This window comes from Coregonus lavaretus, assembly GCF_964263955.1.
Source record: "Coregonus lavaretus genome assembly, chromosome: 23".
Lineage (NCBI taxonomy): Eukaryota > Metazoa > Chordata > Actinopteri > Salmoniformes > Salmonidae > Coregonus > Coregonus lavaretus.
The window spans coordinates 1,151,139-1,178,073 of NC_140010.1; the positions used below are offsets into that span (position 1 = coordinate 1,151,139).

The following is a 26,935-nucleotide window of genomic DNA, read 5'->3' on the forward strand; positions in this document are numbered from 1 at the left end:
TATGATATCAACACCATACCACTCCGGGTTACTGTGATATCAACACCATACCACTCCTGGTTACTATGATATCAACACCATACCACTCCGGGTTACTGTGATATCAACACCATACCACTCCTGGTTACTGTGATATCAACACCATACCACTCCTGGTTACTGTGATACCACTCCGGGTTACTATGATATCAACACCATACCACTCCGGGTTACTATGATATCAACACCATACCACTCCGGGTTACTATGATATCAACACCATACCACTCCTGGTTACTGTGATATCAACACCATACCACTCCGGGTTACTATGATATCAACACCATACCACTCCGGGTTACTATGATATCAACACCATACCACTCCTGGTTACTATGATATCAACACCATACCACTCCGGGTTACTATGATATCAACACCATACCACTCCGGGTTACTATGATATCAACACCATACCACTCCGGGTTACTATGATACCACTCCGGGTTACTATGATATCAACACCATACCACTCCGGGTTACTATGATATCAACACCACACCACTCCTGGTTACTATGATACCACTCCGGGTTACTATGATATCAACACCACACCACTCCGGGTTACTTTGACTGCATCCACTTTTCCAAACGCCTTCTTCACCATCCTCATGACTTCAAAAGGGTTTCCCAAATGAACATCCTTAACCAAAAAAAAATGTACTCCAACAAGCATCGATTCATCAGACTCATCACCACCTGGTATGGCAACTGCTGGGCATCCGACCGTAAGGCGCTACAGAGGGTAGTGCGTACGGCCCAGTACATCACTGGGGCCAAGCTTCCTGCCATCCAGGACCTCTATACCAGGCGGTGTCAGAGGAAGGCCCAAAAAATTATCAAAGTTTCCAGCCACCCAAGTCATAGACTGTTTTCTCTGCTACCGCACGGCAAGCGGTACCGGAGCACCAAGTCTAGGTCCAAGAGGCTCCTTAACAGCTTCTACCCCCAAACCATAAGACTGATGAACAATTAATCAAATGGCCACCAGGACTATTTGCATTGACCCCCCCCCCCCCCCACCCATTTGTTTTTACACTGCTGCTACTCACTGTTTATTATCTATGCATAGTCACTTTACCCCTACCTACATGTACAAATCACCTCGACTAACCTGTACCCCTACACATTGACTCGGTACCGGTACCCCCTGTATATAGCCTCGTTATTGTTATTTTATTGTAACTTTTTTTTTTTTTTTTTTTTACTTTAGTTTATTTAGTAAATATTTTCTAAACTTTTTTTTCTTAAAACTACATTGTTGGTTAAGGGCTTGTAAGTAAGCATTTCACGGTATTTGGCGCATGTGACAAATACAATTTGATTTGATTTTCCACAACAATTTTAGCCCTTTTTGTTACATTCTTGGACTTCACCGTTGTCCACTTATCTTTGTCAATAACTGTAATCAATGTCCAATTTGTAAGTCGCTCTGGATAAGAGCGTCTGCTAAATGACGTAAATGTAAATGTAAATGTGCTTTTTTCATCTTCAAACAACACTTCTGCTTCCGCCATCTCAACTCCGGGCCTCACAGCGCATCTTCCCTCGACCACCCCTTCTCCACCCCTTCCCCTCGACCCTTCATCCCCTTCCCCTCGACCCTTCTCCACCCCTTCCCCTCGACCACCCCTTCTCCTTTCTGAAGTATCTCTGGTGCAGCTGAGCGCGAAGCGTCTTGGGAAGTGATGTTCTACAGAATCCTGCCTTCTGATTGGTCTAAAGTAAACCAACGACCTTTGACTCAACACGTGGTTTAAAAACTTGCGGGCGGAAATTTGTCAAAGATCTTTCAGACTGCACGCACTTTGTAGAAGTTTCTAACTTTACTTAGTGTTGTAGCTAATATTGGTCCTTTTTGATAGTTGTGTCTTCTACAAACGTGCGCTTGACGGGTAGATAAAACAGCAGCCAGGCAAGTCCCTGCTTCTCGTTGCATATTTTTACATTAGCTAGCTAACGATAGCTAGTTACGTTAGTAGTAGCAGTAGTAGTGGTGGTGTGCACGCATGTTTCTGTGTAATATTGCCGCGTTCAAAACATCTGGGAACTCGGAAATCTCCAACTTCAGTGCGTTCAAGACAACTCAACATCCAACTCGGAATTTCAAGTCGGGAACTCGGGCCTCATGGTGATTTCAAGACATCTGGGAACTCGGAAAAATACGAGGGCAAATCATGACGTCAGTGATCTTCAGGTCGGAAAGTCGGAGCTCTAGAAAGAGGCCCGAGATTCCGAGTTGGATGACCGTTCAAAATGATTTTTCCCAGTCGGAGCTCGTTTTATTTCGAGTTCCCAGTTGTTTTGAACGCACTGAAGTCGGAGATTTCTGGGTTCCCATTTTCCGAGTTTCCAGTTGTTCTGAACGCAGCATCATTCTAGAGCGCCGACTTTAAGATCACTGACTTCATTATTTGAACTCGTTTTTTTTCCCGAGTTCCCAGTTGTCTTGAAAGCACCATATGAGTGTTGTAGGTAGTGATGATGATGATGATGATGAAGGTGTGCATCAGCATGACAGTGGTGGTGGTGGTGATGAACATGTGTTTCTGTGCAGAATGAGTGTATTGGAGGTGAGGTTTGTGGGAGATGGAGACGCACTGGAACACATAGTGGACAAACAAGAAGGTAGGAGTCCGATCACACACACCATCACAAAGACCCATACACACACTGCTGACTCACTGATCTGTTGATTTTGCTGTGTGTAGGCGTGCGGGGCAGCCACAGCAGTATGCAGAGTTTGGTGACTCTGAGGAGTGATGCGGTGGGGAGCGGTAGAGAGGAGGAAGCAGACCTTAGTGAACTGCACTATGTCCAGGCCCTCGGAACTGACGGTGTGTGTCTCGGTCTGTCTGTCTGTCATCAACAAAACTTGGTGAACAGCCCTACTGACTGTGTATGTGTGTATCCTGTCTGACTGTGTATGTGTGTATCCTGTCTGACTGTGTGTCCTGTCTGACTGTGTGTCCTGTCTGACTGTGTATGTGTGTATCCTGTCTGACTGTGTGTCCTGTCTGACTGTGTGTCCTGTCTGACTGTGTGTCCTGTCTGACTGTGTGTCCTGTCTGACTGTGTACGTGTGTATCCTGTCTGACTGTGTACGTGTGTATCCTGTCTGACTGTGTATGTGTGTATCCTGTCTGACTGTGTATGTGTGTATCCTGTCTGACTGTGTATGTGTGTATCCTGTCTGACTGTGTATGTGTGTATCCTGTCTGACTGTGTATCCTGTCTGACTGTGTATCCTGTCTGACTGTGTGTCCTGTCTGACTGTGTGTCCTGTCTGACTGTGTGTCCTGTCTGACTGTGTGTCCTGTCTGACTGTGTATGTGTGTGTCCTGTCTGACTGTGTGTCCTGTCTGACTGTGTGTCCTGTCTGACTGTGTGTCCTGTCTGACTGTGTGTCCTGTCTGACTGTGTACGTGTGTATCCTGTCTGACTGTGTGTCCTGTCTGTGTGTGTGCAGAAGAGGGGGAGGAGTCTGTAGCAGCAGTAGGAGGAGCATCAGTGTTCACCTTTCAGACGGTTAAACGCTCCAACAGGATGACCCAGAAGGGTAAGTCTCCCCAAACATTATAACATAGTGACCGCTCTAACAATGGAAATGCATGTCCTCAAAGATGGAAGCCAGTCGAGAGGAGGCGAGATCAGGTGGGACCATTCTAGCCAATGAGGTCAGATAGGTGTGTGAACAACAGGCACAACTCCTATAAAGTAGTTTTTTCCAAAGTTACCGAAAGGCCACTTATATCAGTACATTTGTAACAACCTAACCAATACCAAGGCCCTCAAAATTGTCAAAGACTCCAGCCACCCTAGTCATAGACTGTTCTCTCTGCTACCGCACGGCAAGCGGTACCGGAGTGCCAAGTCTAGGTCCAAGAGGCTTCTAAACAGCTTCTACCCCCAAGCCATAAGACTCCTGAACAGCTAATCATGGCTACCCAGACTATTTGCACTGCCCCCCCCATCCTTTTTACGCTGCTGCTACTCTGTTAATTATTTATGCATAGTCACTTTAACTCTACCCACATGTACATATTACTTCAACTACCTCAACTAGCCGGTGCCCCCGCACATTGACTCTGCAACGGTACCCCCCTGTATATATAGCCTCCCTACTGTTATTTTATTTTACTTCTGCTCTTTTTTTTTCTCAACGCTTTTTTTGTTGTTTTATTTTTTATTTTTTTGTTAAAAATAAATGCACTGTTGGTTAAGGGCTGTAAGTAAGCATTTCACTGTAATGTCTGCACCTGTTGTATTCGGCGCATGTGACCAATAAAATTTGATTTGATTTCTATTAGATCAGATAAGTCCCATACAAAAATCCCTCACTTCGTTATCTTATTTTCATGGACAGATTTTGGGCAGGGTAAACCCGCTCGCTTCTCCTCTTCCTCTCTGGTCTCTCTTTCTCTCTCTCTCTGGCTTGTAGAGTAAGAACTAGTGTGTGTGTGTGTGTGTGTGTGTGTGTGTGTAGCGACTGAGCTGGCTCGTACCCCAGCGAGGAGTGTGACCTTCAGAACGACCCCTGACCCTTCTGGCCCCGCCCACAATGGCTGCAGTGAGTCCCTCTTTCATCCATCGTCCTTCCCTTTCTCTCATCCTCATCCTCTATCTATCCTATCTATCGCTCTATATATCTATATCTCTCTCTATCCTATCTATCGCTCTATAGATCTATATCTCTCTCTATCCTATCTATCACTCTATAGATCTATATCTCTCTATCCTATCTATCGCTCTATAGATCTATATCTCTCTCTATCTATCCTATCTATCGCTCTATAGATCTATATCTCTCTATCCTATCTATCGCTCTATAGATCTATATCTCTATCTATCCTATCTATCGCTCTATAGATCTATATCTCTATCTATCCTATCTATCGCTCTATAGATCTATATCTCTATCTATCCTATCTATCGCTCTATAGATCTATATCTCTCTCTATCCTATCTATCGCTCTATAGATCTATATCTCTCTATCCTATCTATCGCTCTATAGATCTATATCTCTCTCTATCCTATCTATCGCTCTATAGAACTATATCTCTATCTATCCTATCTATCGCTCTATAGATCTATATCTCTCTCTATCCTATCTATCGCTCTATAGATCTATATCTCTCTATCCTATCTATCGCTCTATAGATCTATATCTCTATCGCTCTATAGATCTATATCTCTCTCTATCCTATCTATCGCTCTATATCTCTCTCTATCCTATCTATCGCTCTATAGATCTATATATCTCTCTATCCTATCTATCGCTCTATAGATCTATATCTCTCTCTATCCTATCTATCGCTCTATAGATCTATATCTCTATCTATCCTATCTATCGCTCTATATATCTACAAATACTAAATACTTTTTTCCCCCACTGTATATCTCTCTCTATATATCTCTCTCTCTATATATACAGTGGGGAGAACAAGTATTTGATACACTGCCGATTTTGCAGGTTTTCCTACTTACAAAGCATGTAGAGGTCTGTAATTTTTATCATAGGTACACTTCAACTGTGAGAGACGGAATCTAAAACAAAAATCCAGAAAATCACATTGTATGATTTTTAAGTAATTAATTTGCATTTTATTGCATGACATAAGTATTTGATACATCAGAAAAGCAGAACTTAATATTTGGTACAGAAACCTTTGTTTGCAATTACAGAGATCATATGTTTCCTGTAGGTCTTGACCAGGTTTGCACACACTGCAGCAGGGATTTTGGCCCACTCCTCCATACAGACCTTCTCCAGATCCTTCAGGTTTCGTGGCTGTCGCTGGGCAATACGGACTTTCAGCTCCCTCCAAAGATGTTCTATTGGGTTCAGGTCTGGAGACTGGCTAGGCCACTCCAGGACCTTGAGATGCTTCTTACGGAGCCACTCCTTAGTTGCCCTGGCTGTGTGTTTCGGGTCGTTGTCATGCTGGAAGACCCAGCCACGACCCATCTTCAATGCTCTTACTGAGGGAAGGAGGTTGTTGGCAAAGATCTCGCGATACATGGCCCCATCCATCCTCCCCTCAATACGGTGCAGTCGTCCTGTCCCCTTTGCAGAAAAGCATCCCCAAAGAATGATGTTTCCACCTCCATGCTTCACGGTTGGGATGGTGTTCTTGGGGTTGTACTCATCCTTCTTCTTCCTCCAAACACGGTGAGTGGAGTTTAGACCAAAAAGCTCTATTTTTGTCTCATCAGACCACATGACCTTCTCCCATTCCTCCTCTGGATCATCCAGATGGTCATTGGCAAACTTCAGACGGGCCTGGACATGCGCTGGCTTGAGCAGGGGGACCTTGCGTGCACTGCAGGATTTTAATCCATGACGGCGTAGTGTGTTACTAATGGTTTTCTTTGAGACTGTGGTCCCAGCTCTCTTCTGGTCATTGACCAGGTCCTGCCGTGTAGGTCTGGGCTGATCCCTCACCTTCCTCATGATCATTGATGCCCCACGAGGTGAGATCTTGCATGGAGCCCCAGACCGAGGGTGATTGACCGTCATCTTGAACTTCTTCCATTTTCTAATAATTGCGCCAACAGTTGTTGCCTTCTCACCAAGCTGCTTGCCTATTGTCCTGTAGCCCATCCCAGCCTTGTGCAGGTCTACAATTTTATCCCTGATGTCCTTACACAGCTCTCTGGTCTTGGCCATTGTGGAGAGGTTGGAGTCTGTTTGATTGAGTGTGTGGACAGGTGTCTTTTATACAGGTAACGAGTTCAAACAGGTGCAGTTAATACAGGTAATGAGTGGAGAACAGAAGGGCATCTTAAAGAAAAACTAACAGGTCTGTGAGAGCCGGAATTCTTACTGGTTGGTAGGTGATCAAATACTTATGTCATGCAATAAAATGCAAATTAATTACTTAATAATCATACAATGTGATTTTCTGGATTTTTGTTTTAGATTCCGTCTCTCACAGTTGAAGTGTACCTGTGATAAAAATTACAGACCTCTACATGCTTTGTAAGTAGGAAAACCTGCAAAATCGGCAGTGTATCAAATACTTGTTCTCCCCACTGTATATCTCTATCTCTATATATATATATATATATATATATATATATATATATATATATCATTTTACATTTACATTTTAGTCATTTAGCAGACGCTCTTATCCAGTTAGTGAGTGCATACATTCTATCTCTCTCTCTCTATATATATATATACATACATACATACATACATACATACATACATACATACATACATACATATACAGTGAAGGGAAAAAAGTATTTGGCCCCCTGCTGATTTTGTACGTTTGCCCACTGACAAAGAAATGATCAGTCTATAATTTTAATGGTAGTTTTATTTGAACAGTGAGAGACAGAATAACAACAACAAAATCCAGAAAAACGCATGTCAAAAATGTTATAAATTGATTTGCATTTTAATGAGGGAAATAAGTATATGACCCCCTCTCAATCAGAAAGATTTCTGGCTCCCAGGTGTCTTTTATACAGGTAACGAGCTGAGATTAGGAGCACACTCTTAAAGGGAGTGCTCCTAATCTCAGTTTGTTACCTGTATAAAAGACACCTGTCCACAGAAGCAATCAATCAATCAGATTCCAAACTCTCCACCATGGCCAAGACCAAAGAGCTCTCCAAGGATGTCAGGGACAAGATTGTACATTTACATTTACATTTACGTCATTTAGCAGACGCTCTTATCCAGAGCGATTTACAAATAGGTGCATTCACCTTACAGGCAGTGGGATAACCACTTTACAATGTATTTTTTTTTTCTATAACCACTTTACAATGTATTTTTTTTTTCTTTTTTTTTTTTCTTTTTTTTTGGGGGGGGGGGGGGGGGGTAGAAGGATTACTTTATCCTATCCCAGGTATTCCTTAAAGAGGTGGGGTTTCAAATGTCTCCGGAAGGTGGTGAGTGACTCCGCTGTCCTGGCGTCGTGAGGGAGCTTGTTCCACCATTGGGGTGCCAGAGCAGCGAACAGTTTTGACTGGGCTGAGCGGGAACTATGCTTGTAGACCTACACAAGGCTGGAATGGGCTACAAGACCATCGCCAAGCAGCTTGGTGAGAAGGTGACAACAGTTGGTGCGATTATTCGCAAATGGAAGAAACACAAAAGAACTGTCAATCTCCCTCGGCCTGGGGCTCCATGCAAGATCTCACCTCGTGGAGTTGCAATGATCATGAGAACGGTGAGGAATCAGCCCAGAACTACACGGGAGGATCTTGTCAATGATCTCAAGGCAGCTGGGACCATAGTCACCAAGAAAACAATTGGTAACACACTACGACGTGATGGGGACAGGACATCTTCACCGCATCAAAGGGATGATGGACGGGGCCATGTACCGTCAAATCTTGGGTGAGAACCTCCTTCCCTCAGCCAGGGCATTGAAAATGGGTCGTGGATGGGTATTCCAGCATGACAATGACCCAAAACACACGGCCAAGGCAACAAAGGAGTGGCTCAAGAAGAAGCACATTAAGGTCCTGGAGTGGCCTAGCCAGTCTCCAGACCTTAATCCCATAGAAAATCTGTGGAGGGAGCTGAAGGTTCGAGTTGCCAAACGTAAGCCTTGAAACCTTAATGACTTGGAGAAGATCTGCAAAGAGGAGTGGGACAAAATCCCTCCTGAGATGTGTGCAAACCTGGTGGCCAACTACAAGAAACGTCTGACCTCTGTGATTGCCAACAAGGGTTTTGCCACCAAGTACTAAGTTATGTTTTGCAGAGGGGTCAAATACTTATTTCCCTCATTAAAATGCAAATAAGTTTTTCTGGATCTTTTTGTTGTTGTTCTGTCTCTCACTGTTCAAATAAACCTACCATTAAAATTATAGACTGATCATGTCTTTGTCAGTGGGCAAATGTACAAAATCAGCAGGGGATCAAATACTTTTTTCCCTCACTGTATATATCTCTTTATCCAAATGTATGATCAAGTGGATGATGTTGTCTCCATTTTGTCTCATGTTCTCCCTGTCTCTAGAGCATTCGAGTGAGACTCCTCAGAAGGTGAGTATTGGAGATAACCGATGTAGAGCCAGTTGTCACCTGACTTGGTGCCCGTACTGAGCTGTGACCTGTGTTACTTCCTGTTTCCTCTCAGGGCAGGAAGGGGCAGTTTGTTTCCACAACGCCCCACAGACTCAGGAAGAGACTCTCAGGTGAGAAACAAACAATCGGCTACTGACGTTGTAAATAAATGTTTGGGACATTCAATCAAATCTTTCAGCCGTAGCTATACTGAACAAAAATATAAACGCAACATGTAAAGTGTTGGTCCCATGTTTCATGAGCTGAAATAAAAGATCTCAGAAAATGTTCCATACGCACAAAAAAGCTTATTTCTCTCACATTTTGTGCACAAACTAGTTTACATCACTGTTAGTGAGCATTTCTCATTTGCCAAGATAATCCATCCACCTGACAGGTGTGGCATATCAAGAAGCTGATTAAACAGCGTTATCATTACATAGGTGCACCTTGTGCTGGGGACAATAAAAGTCCACTAAAATGTGCAGTTTTGCCACACAACACAATATTACAGGAGTCTCAAGTTTTGAGGGAGGGTGTAATTGGCATGCTGACTACAGGAATGTCCAGCAGAGCTGCTGCCATAGAATTGAATGTTAATTTCTCTACCATAAGCCGCCTCCAACATTGTTTTAGAGAAATTGGCCGTATGACGTCGTGTGGGCGAGCGGTTTGCTGATGTCAACGTTGTGAACAGAGTGCCCTACGGTTGGGTTAAGGTGTGGGCAGGCAAAAGCTACGGACAACTAACACAATTGCATTTTATCGATGGCAATTTGAATACACAGAGATACTGTGATGAGATCCTGAGGCCCATAGTCGTGCCATTCATCCGCCGCCATCACCTCATGTTTCACCATGATAATGCAAGGATCTGTGCACAATTCCTGGAAGCTGAAAATGTCCCAGTTCTTCCATGGCCTGCATACTCACCAGACATGTCATCCATTGAGCATGTTTGGGATGCTCTGGATCGACGTGTACAATCGCGTGTTCCAGTTCCCGCCAATATCCAGCAACCTTGCACAGCCATTGAAGAGGAGTGGGACAACATTCCACAGGCCACAATCAACAGCCTGCTCAACTCTATGCGAAGGATATGTGTCACGCTGCATGAGGCAAATGGCGGTCACACCAGATACTGACTGGTTTTCTGTTCCACGCCCCTACTTTTTTTAAAAGGTATCTGTGACCAACAGATGCATCTCTGTATGACTGTAAGTCGCTTTGGATAAAAGCGTCTGCTAAATGGCTTATTATTATTATTATATTATTCCCAGTCATGTGAAATTCATAGATTAGGGCCTAATGAATTTATTTAAATTGACTTATTTCCTGATATGAACTGTAAATCTTTTAAATGGTTGGGTTTCTATTTTTGTTCAGTGTATTAAACCTAGTTCTGTCTGTCTGTTGTCTGTCTGTTGTCTGTCTGTTGTTTTAGCTCCCAGCCTGAGGTCTGACAGCGACAGCGAGCTCTCTCCCTCTGACTCTGGAGAGGATGATGATGATGAAGATGGGAAGGGAGAGGAGGAGCATGTGAAGGGAGAGGAGGAGGAGTCAGAGTCCAGCACACTCAGTAAGCTTCCAGCCACAGCTCTCTATAAGACGCCTGCCAAGAAGAGCAAGACCGCCCCAGAACCACCCAGCCAGGTCAGTCAGCGGCCAAGACCGCCCCAGAACCACCCAGCCAGGTCAGTCAGCCAGCCAGGCAGACCGCCCCAGAACCACCCAGCCAGGTCAGCCAGCCAGCCAGGCAGACACTAGCCACTGGCAGCGGCAAGATTCTTTATTTGTATTTATTAGGGATCCCCATTACTACTCTTCCTGTGGACCAACCATATTAAAGCACTTCAATTACACATAACAAAATATAAAACAGTACATCCATATAATATTATTACACCACTACATATCTACAATACAAAATGTATAATACCACCATACAACAATATCATAATGAATGCATGTGTCTGTACCTGTGTGTGTGTCTCTTCACAGTCCCCGCTGTTCCATAAGGTGTATTTTTACCTGTTTTTTTAAAAATCTGATTCTACTGCTTGCATCAATTACCTGATGTGGAATAGAGTTCCATGTAGTCATGGCTCTATGTGGTACTGTGCACCTCCCATAGTCCACTGAACAGTAGTCCAGGTGTGACCAAACTAGGGCCTGTAGGACCTGCCCTGTTGATAGTGCTGTTAAGAAGGCAGAGCTGCGCTTTATTATGGACAGACTTCTCCCCATCTTAGCTACTGTTGTATCATTATGTTTTGACCATGACAGTTTACAATCCCAGGATATTCCAAGCAGTTTAGTCTCCTCAACTTGCTCAATTTCCACATTATTCATTATGAGATGTAGTTGAGGTTTAGGGTTTAGTGAATGATTTGTCCCAAATATAATGCTTTTAGTTTTGGAAATATTTAGGACTAATTTATTCCTTCATACTCATTCCAAAACTAACTGCAGCTCTTTGTTAAGTGTTGCAGTCATTTCAGTCGCTGTAGTAGCTGACGTGTATAGTGTTGAGTCATCCACATACATAGACACACTGGCTTTACTCAAAGCCAGTGGCATGTCGTTAGTAAAGATTGAAAAAAGTAAGGGGCCTAGACAGCTGCCCTGGGGAATTCCTGATTCTACCTGGATTATGTTGGAGAGGCTTCCATTAAAGAACACCCTCTGTGTTCTGTTAGACAGGTAACTCTTTATCCATAATATAGCAGGGGGTGTAAAGCCATAACACATACGTTTTTCCACCAGCAGACTATGATCGATAATGTCAAAAGACACACTGAAGTCTAACAAGTCATTACACACCACAGACCAACATATATTCTTTACATCAACAACATAGGAATCACTACAAAACGTATTGTATGACCTCTTATACACAATATTAGGCCCAGCCTTTAGAGCTTTGGTTTTCCTAGATATGGCTACTTTCTGGGTGATTTTAAATATTGACTGGCTGTCATCAAGCTGCCCACTCAAGAGAAAGCTTCAAACTGTAACCAGTGCCTGCAACCTGGTTCAGGTTATCAGTCAACCTACCAGGGTAGTTACAAACAATACAGGAATTAAATCATCAACATGTATTGATCACATCTTTACTAATGCTGCAGAGATTTGTTTGAAAGCAGTATCCAAATCCATCGGATGTAGTGATCACAATATAGTAGCCATATCTAGGAAAACCAAAGTTCTAAAGGCTGGGCCTAATATTGTGTATAAGAGGTCATACAATAAGTTTTGTAGTGATTCCTATGTTGTTGATGTAAATAATGTATGTTGGTCCGTGGTGTGTAATGATGAGCAACCAGATGCTGCACTTGACACATTTAAGAAATTGCTTATTCCAGTTACTAATAAGCATGCACCCATTAAGGAAATGACTGTAAAAACTGTGAAATCCCCTTGGATTGATGAGGAACTGAAAAATGGTATGGTTGAGAGGGATGAGGCAAAAGAGATGGCAAATAAGTCTGGCTGTACAACCGATTGGCAAACGTATTGCAAATTGAGAAATCATGTGACTAAACTGAATAAAAAGAACAAGAAACTACACTATGAAACAAGGATAAATTACATAAAGAATGATAGTAAAAAGCTTTGGAGCACCTTAAATACAATTTTGGGAAAAAAGGCAAACTCAGCTCCATCTTTCATTGAATCAGATGGCTCATTCATCACAAAACCAACAGATATTGCCAACTACTTTAATACCTTTTTCATTGACAAGGTTAGCAAACTAAGGCATGACATGCCAGCAACAAGTGCTGACACTACACATCCAAGTATATCTGACCAAATTATGAAAGACAAGCATTGTAATTTTGAATTCTGTAAAGTGTGGAAGAGGTGAAAAAAGTATTATTGTCGATCAACAATGACAAGCCACCGGGGTCTGACAACTTGGATGGAAAATTGCTGAGGATAATAGCGGACGATATTGCTACTCCTATTTGCCATAGCTTCAATTTAAGCCTACTAGAAAGTGTGTGCCCTCAGGCCTGGAGGGAAGCAAAAGCCACTCTGTTACCCAAGAATAGTAAAGCCCCCTTTACTGGCTCAAATAGCCGACCAATCAGCCTGTTACCAACCCTTAATAAACCAAATAAAATGCTATTTTACTGTAAACAAATTGACAAGACTTTCAGCACGCTTATAGGGAAGGACATTCAACAAGCACAGCACTTACACAAATGACTGATGATTGGCTGAGAGAAATTGATGATAAAAAGATTGGGGGGGCTGTTTTGTTAGACTTCAGTGTGTCTTTTGACATTATCGATCATAGTCTGTTGCTGGAAAAACGTATGTGTTATGGCTTTACACCCCCTGCTATATTGTGGATAAAGAGTTACCTGTCTAACAGAACACAGAGGGTGTTCTTTAATGGAAGCCTCTCCAACATAATCCAGGTAGAATCAGGAATTCCCCAGGGCAGCTGTCTAGGCCCCTTACTTTTTTCAATCTTTACTAACGAGTAAAGCCAGTGTGTCTATGTATGTGGATGACTCAACAATATACACGTCAGCTACTACAGCGACTGAAATGACTGTAACACTTAACAAAGAGCTGCAGTTAGTTTCTGAGTGGGTGGCAAGGAATAAATTAATCCTAAGTATTTCAAAAACTGAAAGCATTGTATTTGGGACAAATCATTCACTAAACCTCAATTACATCTCGTAATGAATAATGTGGAAATTGAGCAAGTTGAGGTGACTAAACTGCTTGGAGTAACCCTGGATTGTAGACTGTCATGGTCAAAGCATATTGATACAACAGAGGTGTCGACGTGCATACCGCACAAGACATGCCAGAGGTCTCTTCACAGTCCCCAAGTCCAGAACGGACTATGGGAGGCGCACAGTACTACATAGAGCCATGACTACATGGAACTCTATTCCACATCAGGTAACTGATGCAAGCAGTAAAATCAGATTAAAAAACAGGTAAAAATACAAACATACATATAGACACTCACTCTACACACACGTACACATGGATGTTGTATTGCAAATATGTGATAGTGGAGTAGTGGCCTTGAGCAAGGCACTTAACCCTAATTGCTCCTGTAAGTCGCTCTGGATAAGAGCGTCTGCTAAATGACTAAAATGTAAATGTAAATGTAAATGTATTGGATAAAGTGTTATGAAATATAATGTCATGTAATATTTTTAATTGTATATAACTGCCTTAATGTTACAGGACCCCAGGAAGAGTAATGCTAATGGAGATCCTTAATAAATACAAAATACAAAAATACAATCAAGTTGTAGAAACATCTCAAGGATGGTCAAATGAAACAGGATGCACCTGAGCTCAATTCCGAGTCTCATAGCAAAGGGTCTGAAACATGAGGTGATGGCGGCGGATGAATGGCACGACTATGGGCCTCAGGATCTCGTCATGGTATCTCTGTGCATTCAAAGTGCCATCGACAAAATGCAATTGTGTTTGTTGTCTGTAACTTATGGCTGCCCATACCATAACCCCGCCACCACCATCTGTTCACAACGTTGACATCAGCAAGCTGCTGACGCCATACACATGGTATGCGGTTGTGAGGCCGGTTGGACGTACTGCCACATTCTCGAAAACAACGTTGGAAGGGGCTTATGGTAGAGAAATGAACATTAAATTATCTGGCAGTAGCGCTGGTGGACATTCCTGCAGTTAGCATGCTCCCTCAACTTGAGACTCCTGTGGCATTTTGTTGAGTGACAAAACTACACATTTTAGTGGCCTTTTATTGTCCCCAGCACAAGGTGCACCTGTGTAATGATCATGCTGTTTAATCAGCTTCTTGATATGCCACACCTGTCAGGTGGATGGATTATCTTGGCAAATGAGAAATACAAACTAACAGGGATGTAAACAAATTTGTGCACAAAATGTGAGAGAAATGCATTTTGTGTGTATGGAACATTTCTGGGATCTTTTATTTCAGCTCATGAAACATGAGACCAACACTTTTTTTTTTTTTTCTTTGTTGAGTGTAGTACTGTGCGCCTCCCATAGTCTGTTCTGGACATGGGGACTGTGAAGAGACCTCTGGTGGCATGTCTTGTGGGGTATGCATGGGGACTGTGAAGAGACCTCTGGTGGCATGTCTTGTGTGACATTGTTCTCTCGTTTGTAGCCCAGTCTGGTAGAGGAATACTTTGAGGCTCACGGCAGTTCTAAAGTCCTGACATCAGACCGAACCCTGCAGCGCCTACACACACCGAAACTTGACCGGGTGAGTACACACACCTAACCTAGACCGGGTGAGTACTCACCCCTAACCTAACCTAGACCGGGTGAGTACTCACCCCTAACCTAACCTAGACCGGGTGAGTACTCACCCCTAACCTAACCTAGACCGGGTGAGTACTCACCCCTAACCTAACCTAGACCGGGTGAGTACTCACCCCTAAACTAACCTAGACCAGGTGAGTACTCACCCCTAACCTAGACCGGGTGAGTACTCACCCCTAACCTAACCTAGACCGGGTGAGTACTCACCCCTAAACTAACCTTGACCAGGTGAGTACTCACCCCTAACCTAGACCGGGTGAGTACTCACCCCTAACCTAACCTAGACCGGGTGAGTACTCACCCCTAAACTAACCTAGACCGGGTGAGTACTCACCCCTAACCTAACCTAGACCGGGTGAGTACTCACCCCTAACCTAGACCGGGTGAGTACTCACCCCTAAACTAACCTAGACCGGGTGAGTACTCACCCCTAACCTAACCTAGACCAGGTGAGTACTCACCCCTAACCTAACCTAGACGGGTGAGTACTCACCCCTAACCTAACCTAGACAGGGTGAGTACTCACCCCTAAACTAACCTAGACCGGGTGAGTACTCACCCCTAACCTAACCTAGACCGGGTGAGTACTCACCCCTAAACTAACCTAGACCGGGTGAGTACTCACCCCTAAACTAACCTAGACCGGGTGAGTACTCACCCCTAAACTAACCTAGACCGGGTGAGTACTCACCCCTAAACTAACCTAGACCGGGTGAGTACTCACCCCTAACCTAACCTAGACCAGGTGAGTACTCACCCCTAACCTAGACCAGGTGAGTACTCACCCCTAACCTAGACCAGGTGAGTACTCACCCCTAACCTAGACCAGGTGAGTACTCACCCCTAGGAGATGTATGGAAGCTTGTAAACCACATTAATCTCATGTCTTGTGTGTAGGAGACATTGTTCCGTCTGTTAGAAGGGAAACAGTCGTGTTATTCTTCAGAGATTGAGAAGCTCCACTCCAGTTACCATAAACACTTTAACAAGTGGATGCTGCAGCTACAGTAAGGACCTGTTATATCATTATACACTATGGCAACGGATACGTATGGACCTGTCATATCATTATACACTATGGCAACGGATACGTATGGACCTGTCATATCATTATACACTATGGCAACGGCTACGTATGGACCTGTCATATCATTATACACTATGGCAACGGATACGTATGGACCTGTCATATCATTATACACTATGGCAACGGCTACGTACGCTGTCTGGCTAAACAGTGTGTGTGTTACTGCAGGCTGGGCTACAGTGTGTTACTAGATGTGTGTGTGTGTGTGTTACTGCAGGCTGGGCTACAGTGTGTTACTAGATGTGTGTGTGTGTGTGTGTGTGTGTGTGTGTGTGTGTGTGTGTGTGTGTGTGTGTGTGTGTGTGTGTGTGTTACTGCAGGCTGGGCTACAGTGTGTTACTAGATGTGTGTGTGTGTGTGTGTGTGTGTGTGTGTGTTACTGCAGACTGGGCTACAGTGTGTTACTAGATGTGTGTGTGTGTGTGTGTGTGTTACTGCAGACTGGGCTACAGTGTGTTACTGTACGGGCTGGGCAGTAAGAAGGCTTTACTAGAGGAGTTCAGAGTGGCCCTGCTCTGTCAGGAGATGCACCTGGTTATCAACGGATTCTTCCCTTCCATCACTCTCAAATCAGTCAGTATAAAACACACCTACACACACACACACACACACACACACACACACACACACACACACACACACACCTGTACACACAAACATCTGTACAGTGGCTTGCGAAAGTATTCACCCCCCCCCCCCCCCCCCTTGGCATTTTTCCTACTTTGTTGCCTTACAACCTGGAATTAAAATGGATTTTTTGGGGGGGTTTGTATCATTTGATTTGCACAACATGCCTACCACTTTGAAGATGCAAAATATTTTTTGGGGTGAAACAAACAAGAAATAAGACCAAAAAAAAAACTTGAGCGTGCATAACTATTCACCCCCTCAAAGTCAATACCTTGTAGAGCCACCTTTTGCAGCAATTACAGCTTCAAGTCTCTTGGGGCATGTCTCTATAAGCTTGGCACATCTAGCCACTGGGATTGTTGCCCATTCTTCAAGGCAAAACTGCTCCAGCTCCTTCAAGTTGGATGGGTTCCGCTGGTGTGCAGCAATCTTTAAGTCATACCACAGATTCTCAATTGGATTGAGGTCTGGGCTTTGACTAGGCCATTCCAAGACATTTAAATGTTTCCCCTTAAACCACTCGAGTGTTGCTTTAGCAGTATGCTTAGGGTCATTGTCCTGCTGGAAGGTGAACCTCCGTCCCAGTCTCAAATCTCTGGAAGACTGAAACAGGTTTCCCTCAAGAATGTCCCTGTATTAGCGCCATCCATCATTCCTTCATTTCTGACCAGTTTCCCAGTCTCTGCCGATTAAAAACATCCCCACAGCATGATGCTGCCACCACCATGCTTCACTGTGGGGATGGTGTTCTCGGGGTGTTGGGTTTGCGCCAGACATAGCGTTTTCCTAGATGGCCAAAAAGCTCAGTTTTAGTCTCATGTGACCAGAGTACCTTCTTCCATATGTTTGGGGAGTCTCCCACATGGCTTTTGGCGAACACCAAACGTGTTTGCTTATTATTTTCTTTAAGCAATGGCTTTTTTTCTGGCCACTCTTCCCTAAAGCCCAGCTCTGTGGAGTGTACGGCTTAAAGTTGTCCTATGGACAGATATTCCAATCTCCGCTGTGGAGCTTTGCAGCTCCTTCAGGGTTATCTTTGGTCTCTTTGTTGCCTCTGATTAATGCCCTCCTTGCCTGGTCTGTGAGTTTTGGTGGGCGGCCCTCTCTTGGCAGGTTTGTTGTGGTGTCATATTCTTTCAATTTTTTTATAATGGATTTAATGGTCCTCCGTGGGATGTTCAAAGTTTCCGATTTTTTTATAACCCAACCCTGATCTGTACTTCTCCACAACTTTGTCCCTGACCTGTTTGGAGAGCTCCTTGGTCTTCATGGTGCCACTTGCTTGGTGGTGCCCCTTGCTTAGTGGTGTTGCAGACTCTGGGGCCTTCCAGAACAGGTGTGTGTGTATACAGTGGGGAGAACAAGTATTTGATACACTGACAATTTTGCAGGTTTTCCTACTTACAAAGCATGTAGAGGTCTGTAATTTGTATCATAGGTACACTTCAACTGTGAGAGACGGAATCTAAAACAAAAATCCAGATTGTATGATTTTTAAGTAATTCATTTGCATTTTATTGCATGACATAAGTATTTGATCACCTACCAACCAGTAAGAATTCTGGCTCTCACAGACCTGTTAGTTTTTCTTTAAGAAGCCCTCCTGCCCTCCACTCATTACCTGTATTAACTGCACCTGTTTGAACTCGTTACCTGTATAAAAGACACCTGTCCACACACTCAATCAAACAGACTCCAACCTCTCCACAATGGCCAAGACCAGAGAGCTGTGTAAGGACATCAGGGATAAAATTGTAGACCTGCACAAGGTTGGGATGGGCTACAGGACAATAGGCAAGCAGCTTGGTGAGAAGGCAACAACTGTTGGCGCAATTATTAGAAAATGGAAGAAGTTCAAGATGACGGTCAATCACCCTCGGTCTGGGGCTCCATGCAAGATCTCACCTTGTGGGGCATCAATGATCGAGGAAGGTGAGGGATCAGCCCAGAACTACACGGCAGGACCTGGTCAATGACCTGAAGAGAGCTGGGACCACAGTCTCAAAGAAAACCATTAGTAACACACTACGCCGTCATGGATTAAAATCCTGCAGTGCACGCAAGGTCCCCCTGCTCAAGCCAGCACATGTCCAGGCCCGTCTGAAGTTTGCCAATGACCATCTGGATGATCCAGAGGAGGAATGGGAGAAGGTCATGTGGTCTGATGAGACAAAAATAGAGGTTTTTGGTCTAAACTCCACTTGCCATGTTTGGAGGAAGAAGAAGGATGAGTACAACCCCAAGAACACCATCCCAACCGTGAAGCATGGAGGTGGAAACATCATTCTTTGGGGATGCTTTTCTGCAAAGGGGACAGGACGACTGCACCGTATTGAGGGGAGGATGGATGGGGCCATCAACCTCCTTCCCTCAGTAAGAGCATTGAAGATGGGTCGTGGCTGGGTCTTCCAGCATGACAACGACCCGAAACACACAGCCAGGGCAACTAAGGAGTGGCTCCGTAAGAAGCATCTCAAGGTCCTGGAGTGGCCTAGCCAGTCTCCAGACCTGAACCCAATAGAAAATCTTTGGAGGGAGCTGAAAGTCCGTATTGCCCAGCGACAGCCCCGAAACCTGAAGGATCTGGAGAAGGTCTGTATGGAGGAGTGGGCCAAAATCCCTGCTGCAGTGTGTGCAAACCTGGTCAAGACCTACAGGAAACGTATGATCTCTGTAATTGCAAACACAGGTTTCTGTACCAAATATCAAGTTCTGCTTTTCTGATGTATCAAATACTTATGTCATGCAATAAAATGCAAATTAATTACTTAAAAATCAAACAATGTGATTTTTCTGGATTTTTGTTTTAGATTCCGTCTCTCATAGTTGAAGTGTACCTATGATAAAAATGACAGACCTCTACATGCTTTGTAAGTAGGAAAACCTGCAAAATCGGCAGTGTATCAAATACTTGTTCTCCCCACTGTATATACTGAGATCATGTGACAGATCATTGCACACAGGTGGACTTTATTTAACTAATTATGTGACTTCTGAAGGTAATTGGTTGCACCAGATCTTATTTAGGGGCTTCATAGCAAAGAGGGTGAATACATATGCACGCACCACTTTTCCGTTATTTATTTTTTGAAGCATTTTTTTCATTTCACTTCACCAATTCGGACTATTTTGTGTATGTCCATTACATGAAATCCAAATAAAAATCAATTTAAATTACAGGTTGTAATGAAACAAAATAGGAAAAACGTGAAGGGGGATGAATACTTTTGCAAGGCACTGTACACACACACACACACACACACACACACCTGTACACAACCCTCCACCCCTCTGATTGTCTCCTCCCTTCCTGTAGATCCTGACTGCTCTGTCTGCAGAGCTTCTAGAACACCAAGGAACGTTCCGGAACCCTGCTGACCAACTACAGTACATCACCACCACCCTCAGAGAACGTGTGTAAAACGTTGATCCACAACATGCATGGACCCGTGTGTGTAAAACGTTGATCCACAACATGCATGGACCCGTGTGTGTAAAACGTTGATCCACAACATGCATGGACCCGTGTGTGTAAAACGTTGATCCACAACATGCATGGACCCGTGTGTGTAAAACGTTGATCCACAACATGCATGGACCCGTGTGTGTAGACGTTGATCCACAACATGCATGGACCCGTGTGTAAAACGTTGATCCACAACATGCATGGACCCGTGTGTGTAAAACGTTGATCCACAACATGCATGGACCCGTGTGTGTAAAACGTTGATCCACAACATGCATGGACCCGTGTGTGTAAAACGTTGATCCACAACATGCATGGACCCGTGTGTGTAAAACGTTGATCCACAACATGCATGGACCCGTGTGTAAAACGTTGACCCACAACATGCATGGACCCGTGTGTAAAACGTTGACCTGTGTGTGTGTGTCCATCTGAAGTGTCTGTATCTCTGACGTGTGTCATCAGAGCCGGACCTCCATGTGTACCTGTTGATCCACAACATTGACGGTCCCATGCTCCGCGGAGAGAGGACCCAGAATGCACTGGGCCAACTGGCCTCACTACCCAACCTGCACCTTGTCGCCTCCATCGACCACATCAACGCACCGCTCGGTACGGTACATTGTGTGACTTTAGTTTTTGTACCTCCCATTTGTCCTGCATTAAAGGGTCTTACGACAGATGTAGTGTATATGAAGGTGGGACCAGTGTAAGCTGAGTCAGTTTAACTGGTTGTGTGTGTGTGTGTGTGTGTGTGTGTGTGTGTGTGTGTGTGTGTGTGTGTGTGTGTGTGTGTGTGTGTGTGTGTGTGTGTGTGTGTGTGTGTGTGTGTGTGTGTGTGTGTGTGTGTGTGTGTGTGTGTGTGTGTGTGTGTGTGTGTGTGTGTGTGTGTGTGTGTGTGTGTGTGTGTGTGTGTGTGTGTGTGTGTGTGTCTCCCTGCAGTGTGGGACCAGTGTAAGCTGAGTCAGTTTAACTGGTTGTGGTGGGAGTGTGTGTGTTTCCAGCACTATGTGGAGGAGACGTCCTATGAGAACTCTCTCCTGGTTCAACAGACTGGAGCCCTCGCCCTCTCCTCCCTCACACACGTCCTACGCAGCCTTACGGCTAACGCCAGGTACGCACACGTCCTACGCAGCTTTACGGCTAACGCCAGGTACGCACACGTCCTACGCAGCCTTACGGCTAACACCAGGTACACACACTACAGCTAACGTCTTACAGCTAACGGCAGGTGCGCACGCTACGGCTAACGGCAGGTGCGCACGCTACGGCTAACGGCAGGTGCGCACGCTACGGCTAACGGCAGGTGCGCACGCTACGGCTAACGCCAGGTACAAACACACTGCAGCTAACACCAGGTACACACACTGCAGCTAACACCAGGTACACACACTGCAGCTAACACCAGGTACACACACTACAGCTAACACCTTATGGCTAACACCAGGTACACACACTACAGCTAACACCAGGTACACACACTGCAGCTAACGCGTTACAGCTAACACCAGGTACACACACTACAGCTAACGCCTTGCTGCTAACGCCAGGTACACACACTACAGCTAACGCCAGGTACACACACTGCAGCTAACGCGTTACAGCTAACACCAGGTACACACACTGCAGCTAACACCAGGTACACACACTGCAGCTAACGCGTTACAGCTAACACCAGGTACACACACTGCAGCTAACACCAGGTACACACACTACAGCTAACACCAGGTACACACACTGCAGCTAACACCAGGTACACACACTGCAGCTAACGCGTTACAGCTAACACCAGGTACACACACTGCAGCTAACACCAGGTACACACACTACAGCTAACGCGTTACAGCTAACACCAGGTACACACACTGCAGCTAACACCAGGTACACACACTACAGCTAACACCAGGTACACACACTGCAGCTAACGCGTTACAGCTAACACCAGGTACACACACTGCAGCTAACGCCAGGTACACACACTGCAGCTAACGCCAGGTACACACACTGCAGCTAACGCCAGGTACACACACTGCAGCTAACGCGTTACAGCTAACACCAGGTACACACACTGCAGCTAACGCCAGGTACACACACTACAGCTAACGCCAGGTACACACACTGCAGCTAACACCAGGTACACACACTGCAGCTAACACCAGGTACACAACACGTTATCGCAGCATTTGTTTTTCTGTATTGTGATGTTTGGATAACGTTTGATTTGATTCTAATGGTATTGTGTGATTGGATAACGTGTGATTTGATTCTAATGGTATTGTGTGATTGGATAACGTGTGATTTGATTCTAATGGTATTGTGTGATTGGATAACGTGTGATTTGATTCTAATGGTATTGTGTGATTGGATAACGTGTGATTTGATTCTAATGGTATTGTGTGATTGGATAACGTGTGATTTGATTCTAATGGTATTGTGTGATTGGATAACGTGTGATTTGATTCTAATGGTATTGTGTGATTGGATAACGTGTGATTTGATTCTAATGGTATTGTGTGATTGGATAACGTGTGATTTGATTCTAATGGTAATGTGTGATTGGATAACGTGTGATTTGATTCTAATGGTATTGTGTGATTGGATAACGTGTGATTTGATTCTAATGGTATTGTGTGATTGGATAACGTGTGATTTGATTCTAATGGTATTGTGTGATTGGATAACGTGTGATTTGATTCTAATGGTATTGTGTGATTGGATAACGTGTGATTTGATTCTAATGGTATTGTGTGATTGGATAACGTGTGATTTGATTCTAATGGTATTGTGTGATTGGATAACGTGTGATTTGATTCTAATGGTATTGTGTGATTGGATAACGTGTGATTTGATTCTAATGGTATTGTGTGATTGGATAACGTGTGATTTGATTCTAATGGTATTGTGTGATTGGATAACGTGTGATTTGATTCTAATGGTATTGTGTGATTGGATAACGTGTGATTTGATTCTAATGGTATTGTGTGATTGGATAACGTGTGATTTGATTCTAATGGTATTGTGTGATTGGATAACGTGTGATTTGATTCTAATGGTATTGTGTGATTGGATAACGTGTGATTTGATTCTAATGGTATTGTGTGATTGGATAACGTGTGATTTGATTCTAATGGTATTGTGTGATTGGATAACGTGTGATTTGATTCTAATGGTATTGTGTGATTGGATAACGTGTGATTTGATTCTAATGGTATTGTGTGATTGGATAACGTGTGATTTGATTCTAATGGTATTGTGTGATTGGATAACGTGTGATTTGATTCTAATGGTATTGTGTGATTGGATAACGTGTGATTTGATTCTAATGGTATTGTGTGATTGGATAACGTGTGATTTGATTCTAATGGTATTGTGTGATTGGATAACGTGTGATTTGATTCTAATGGTATTGTGTGATTGGATAACGTGTGATTTGATTCTAATGGTATTGTGTGATTGGATAACGTGTGATTTGATTCTAATGGTATTGTGTGATTGGATAACGTGTGATTTGATTCTAATGGTATTGTGTGATTGGATAACGTGTGATTTGATTCTAATGGTATTGTGTGATTGGATAACGTGTGATTTGATTCTAATGGTATTGTGTGATTGGATAACGTGTGATTTGATTCTAATGGTATTGTGTGATTGGATAACGTGTGATTTGATTCTAATGGTATTGTGTGATTGGATAACGTGTGATTTGATTCTAATGGTATTGTGTGATTGGATAACGTGTGATTTGATTCTAATGGTATTGTGTGATTGGATAACGTGTGATTTGATTCTAATGGTATTGTGTGATTGGATAACGTGTGATTTGATTCTAATGGTATTGTGTGATTGGATAACGTGTGATTTGATTCTAATGGTATTGTGTGATTGGATAACGTGTGATTTGATTCTAATGGTATTGTGTGATTGGATAACGTGTGATTTGATTCTAATGGTATTGTGTGATTGGATAACGTGTGATTTGATTCTAATGGTATTGTGTGATTGGATAACGTGTGATTTGATTCTAATGGTATTGTGTGATTGGATAACGTGTGATTTGATTCTAATGGTATTGTGTGATTGGATAACGTGTGATTTGATTCTAATGGTATTGTGTGATTGGATAACGTGTGATTTGATTCTAATGGTATTGTGTGATTGGATAACGTGTGATTTGATTCTAATGGTATTGTGTGATTGGATAACGTGTGATTTGATTCTAATGGTATTGTGTGATTGGTCTACAGGGGCATCTTTAAACTGCTGGTGGAATTCCAACTGGAGAACAAAGACAACTCTTCATACACAGGTACAAACACCACACACACACACCACACACCACACACACACACACACACCACACACCACACACACACACCACACACCACACACACACACCACACACCACACACACACACCACACACCACACACACACCACACACCACACACCACACACACACCACACACACACACACCACACACCACACACCACACACTACACACACACACACACAACCTCAACCCCCTCCTACAACCCTTTCAGAGTGATTGTTTTAACGTGTGTGTAGGCTTGTCGTTCCAGGACTTCTACCAGCGTTGTCGGGAAGCCTTCCTGGTGAACTCTGACCTCACACTGCGGACCCAGCTCACAGAGTTCAGAGACCACAAACTCATCCGCACACGGAAGGTACACACACACACACACACACACACACACACACACTGCTACAAACTGAAACTGACTCCTTTTCCTATGATCCCTCAGGGTGCTGATGGGGTTGAGTACCTGTTGGTTGCTGTGGAGACCAGCACGCTGACTGACTTCCTGGAGAAAGAGGAAGTAGAGTGAGGAGAGGGGAGGAGCAGCCAGCATGTTCCATCTTTGTCACTTCCATTGAAACGAAGAGTACTGGGCCTCCGAGGGTTAGAGAACTGGGAGTCGTATTTTATTTTAGATCATAATGATTAAGATTACAGGGACAACCTGATCCTAGCTCAGCACATGGCCCTTATCACATTGGTGTTAGCTAATTACCAGAGGGACCACTGCCTGTAGCTAGCTTCATCTGCTCTCTTTAGGCCAAAGTAAATTCCCACAATGTTGCTTTGACCTGGCCTTTTCAGTGCGGCGGATGGACACATTCCCTGTGTGTGTTTGTGATGACTGTTGCTTAGTCTTGTCATTGACCACCTCTTTGAAAAGCTGTAGCTCTGTTGTTTACTGAACCTACAGACACACTGTTGTCTATGTCTAAACTGTTGTATGAATTGTCAACTCTTCACATTCAGTAAAAAATATTTTTGCATTTCAGTATCTTTATTTACACAAAGCAGTTAGCGAAAATTCACTCTGATTTAAGAAAAGGCAGACCGAATACGTGCTGGTAGAGAATATAGAAAGCAACGTGCTGGTTTTATGACTTCGGCCCATCACCTAATTTCTATGAGACAGACCAGAGTTTCTCAACCCAGAGGAGCAACATCGTGAGACTTCCGGGAACGCTTTGCGAAACGGACCCAACAGACCAGGTTTGAGAATCAATGAGATTAGTGAAAAATGGTTCCTTAGTTAATTTTCTCGACATCTAAAGGCACAATCTAGATTGGAGTCAATGTCTTAAGTAGTTAAACGTTATTACTCCAACCTCATGAAAGTGACAAACTGACACGTTTTCATTTTCGTGAAAGTCAACTTCATATTGAAGGAGTATCTTTGATTTGACGGCCTGCAGTTCGGCGTCAGACAGGATGACACGTTTCTACGCATGAACTTTGCTAGCCAATGTCGCCATGACATCGCCTAATTGGGGATTTCTATTGGAGAAGCAGTTTTAGCAAAGACGGTACTGTAAAAAGACCCCATTACTATACTGAACAAAAATATAAACACAACCGGGAAAGTGGTTGGTTTCATGGAGCTGAAATAAAAGACCCCAGAAATGTTCCATACACACAGAAAGCTTATTTCTCTCAAATTTTGTGCACAAATGTGTTTACATCCCTATTATTGAGCATTTCTCCTTTGCCAAGATAATCCATCCACCTGACAGGTGTGGCATATCAAGAAGCTGATTAAACGGCATGATCATTACACAGGTGCACCTTGTGCTGGGGACAATAAAAGGCCACTCTAAAATGTGCAGTTTTGTCACACAACACAATGCCACATATGTCTCAAGTTTTGAGTGAGCGTGCAATTGGCATGCTGACTGCAGGAATGTCCACCAGAGCTGTTGCCAGAGAATTGAATGTTCATTTCGCTACCATAAGCCGCCTCGAACGTTGTTTTAGAGAATTTGGCAGTACGTCCAACCGGCCTCACAACTGCAGACCACATGTAACCACGCCAGCCCAGGACCTCCACATCC

General features: G+C 43.8%; 1 protein-coding gene across 1 annotated transcript; it reads left to right on the forward strand.

The window, feature by feature from the left end:
• Positions 1–1,799: 1,799 nt before the first annotated feature.
• On the forward strand, positions 1,800–25,873 carry orc2 (origin recognition complex, subunit 2). The gene is made up of 17 exons (XM_084139736.1): positions 1,800–1,954; positions 2,597–2,667; positions 2,751–2,876; positions 3,509–3,598; positions 4,526–4,609; positions 9,031–9,056; positions 9,151–9,208; positions 10,522–10,730; positions 15,229–15,327; positions 16,284–16,393; positions 16,914–17,046; positions 20,420–20,516; positions 21,035–21,181; positions 21,512–21,683; positions 24,814–24,875; positions 25,136–25,254; positions 25,333–25,873. Exons 2-17 carry the CDS (start codon positions 2,598–2,600, stop codon positions 25,414–25,416), a joined length of 1,686 nt encoding a protein of 561 aa, XP_083995862.1. The 5' UTR covers positions 1,800–1,954; position 2,597; the 3' UTR covers positions 25,417–25,873.
• The last annotated feature ends 1,062 nt before the right edge of the window (positions 25,874–26,935 follow it).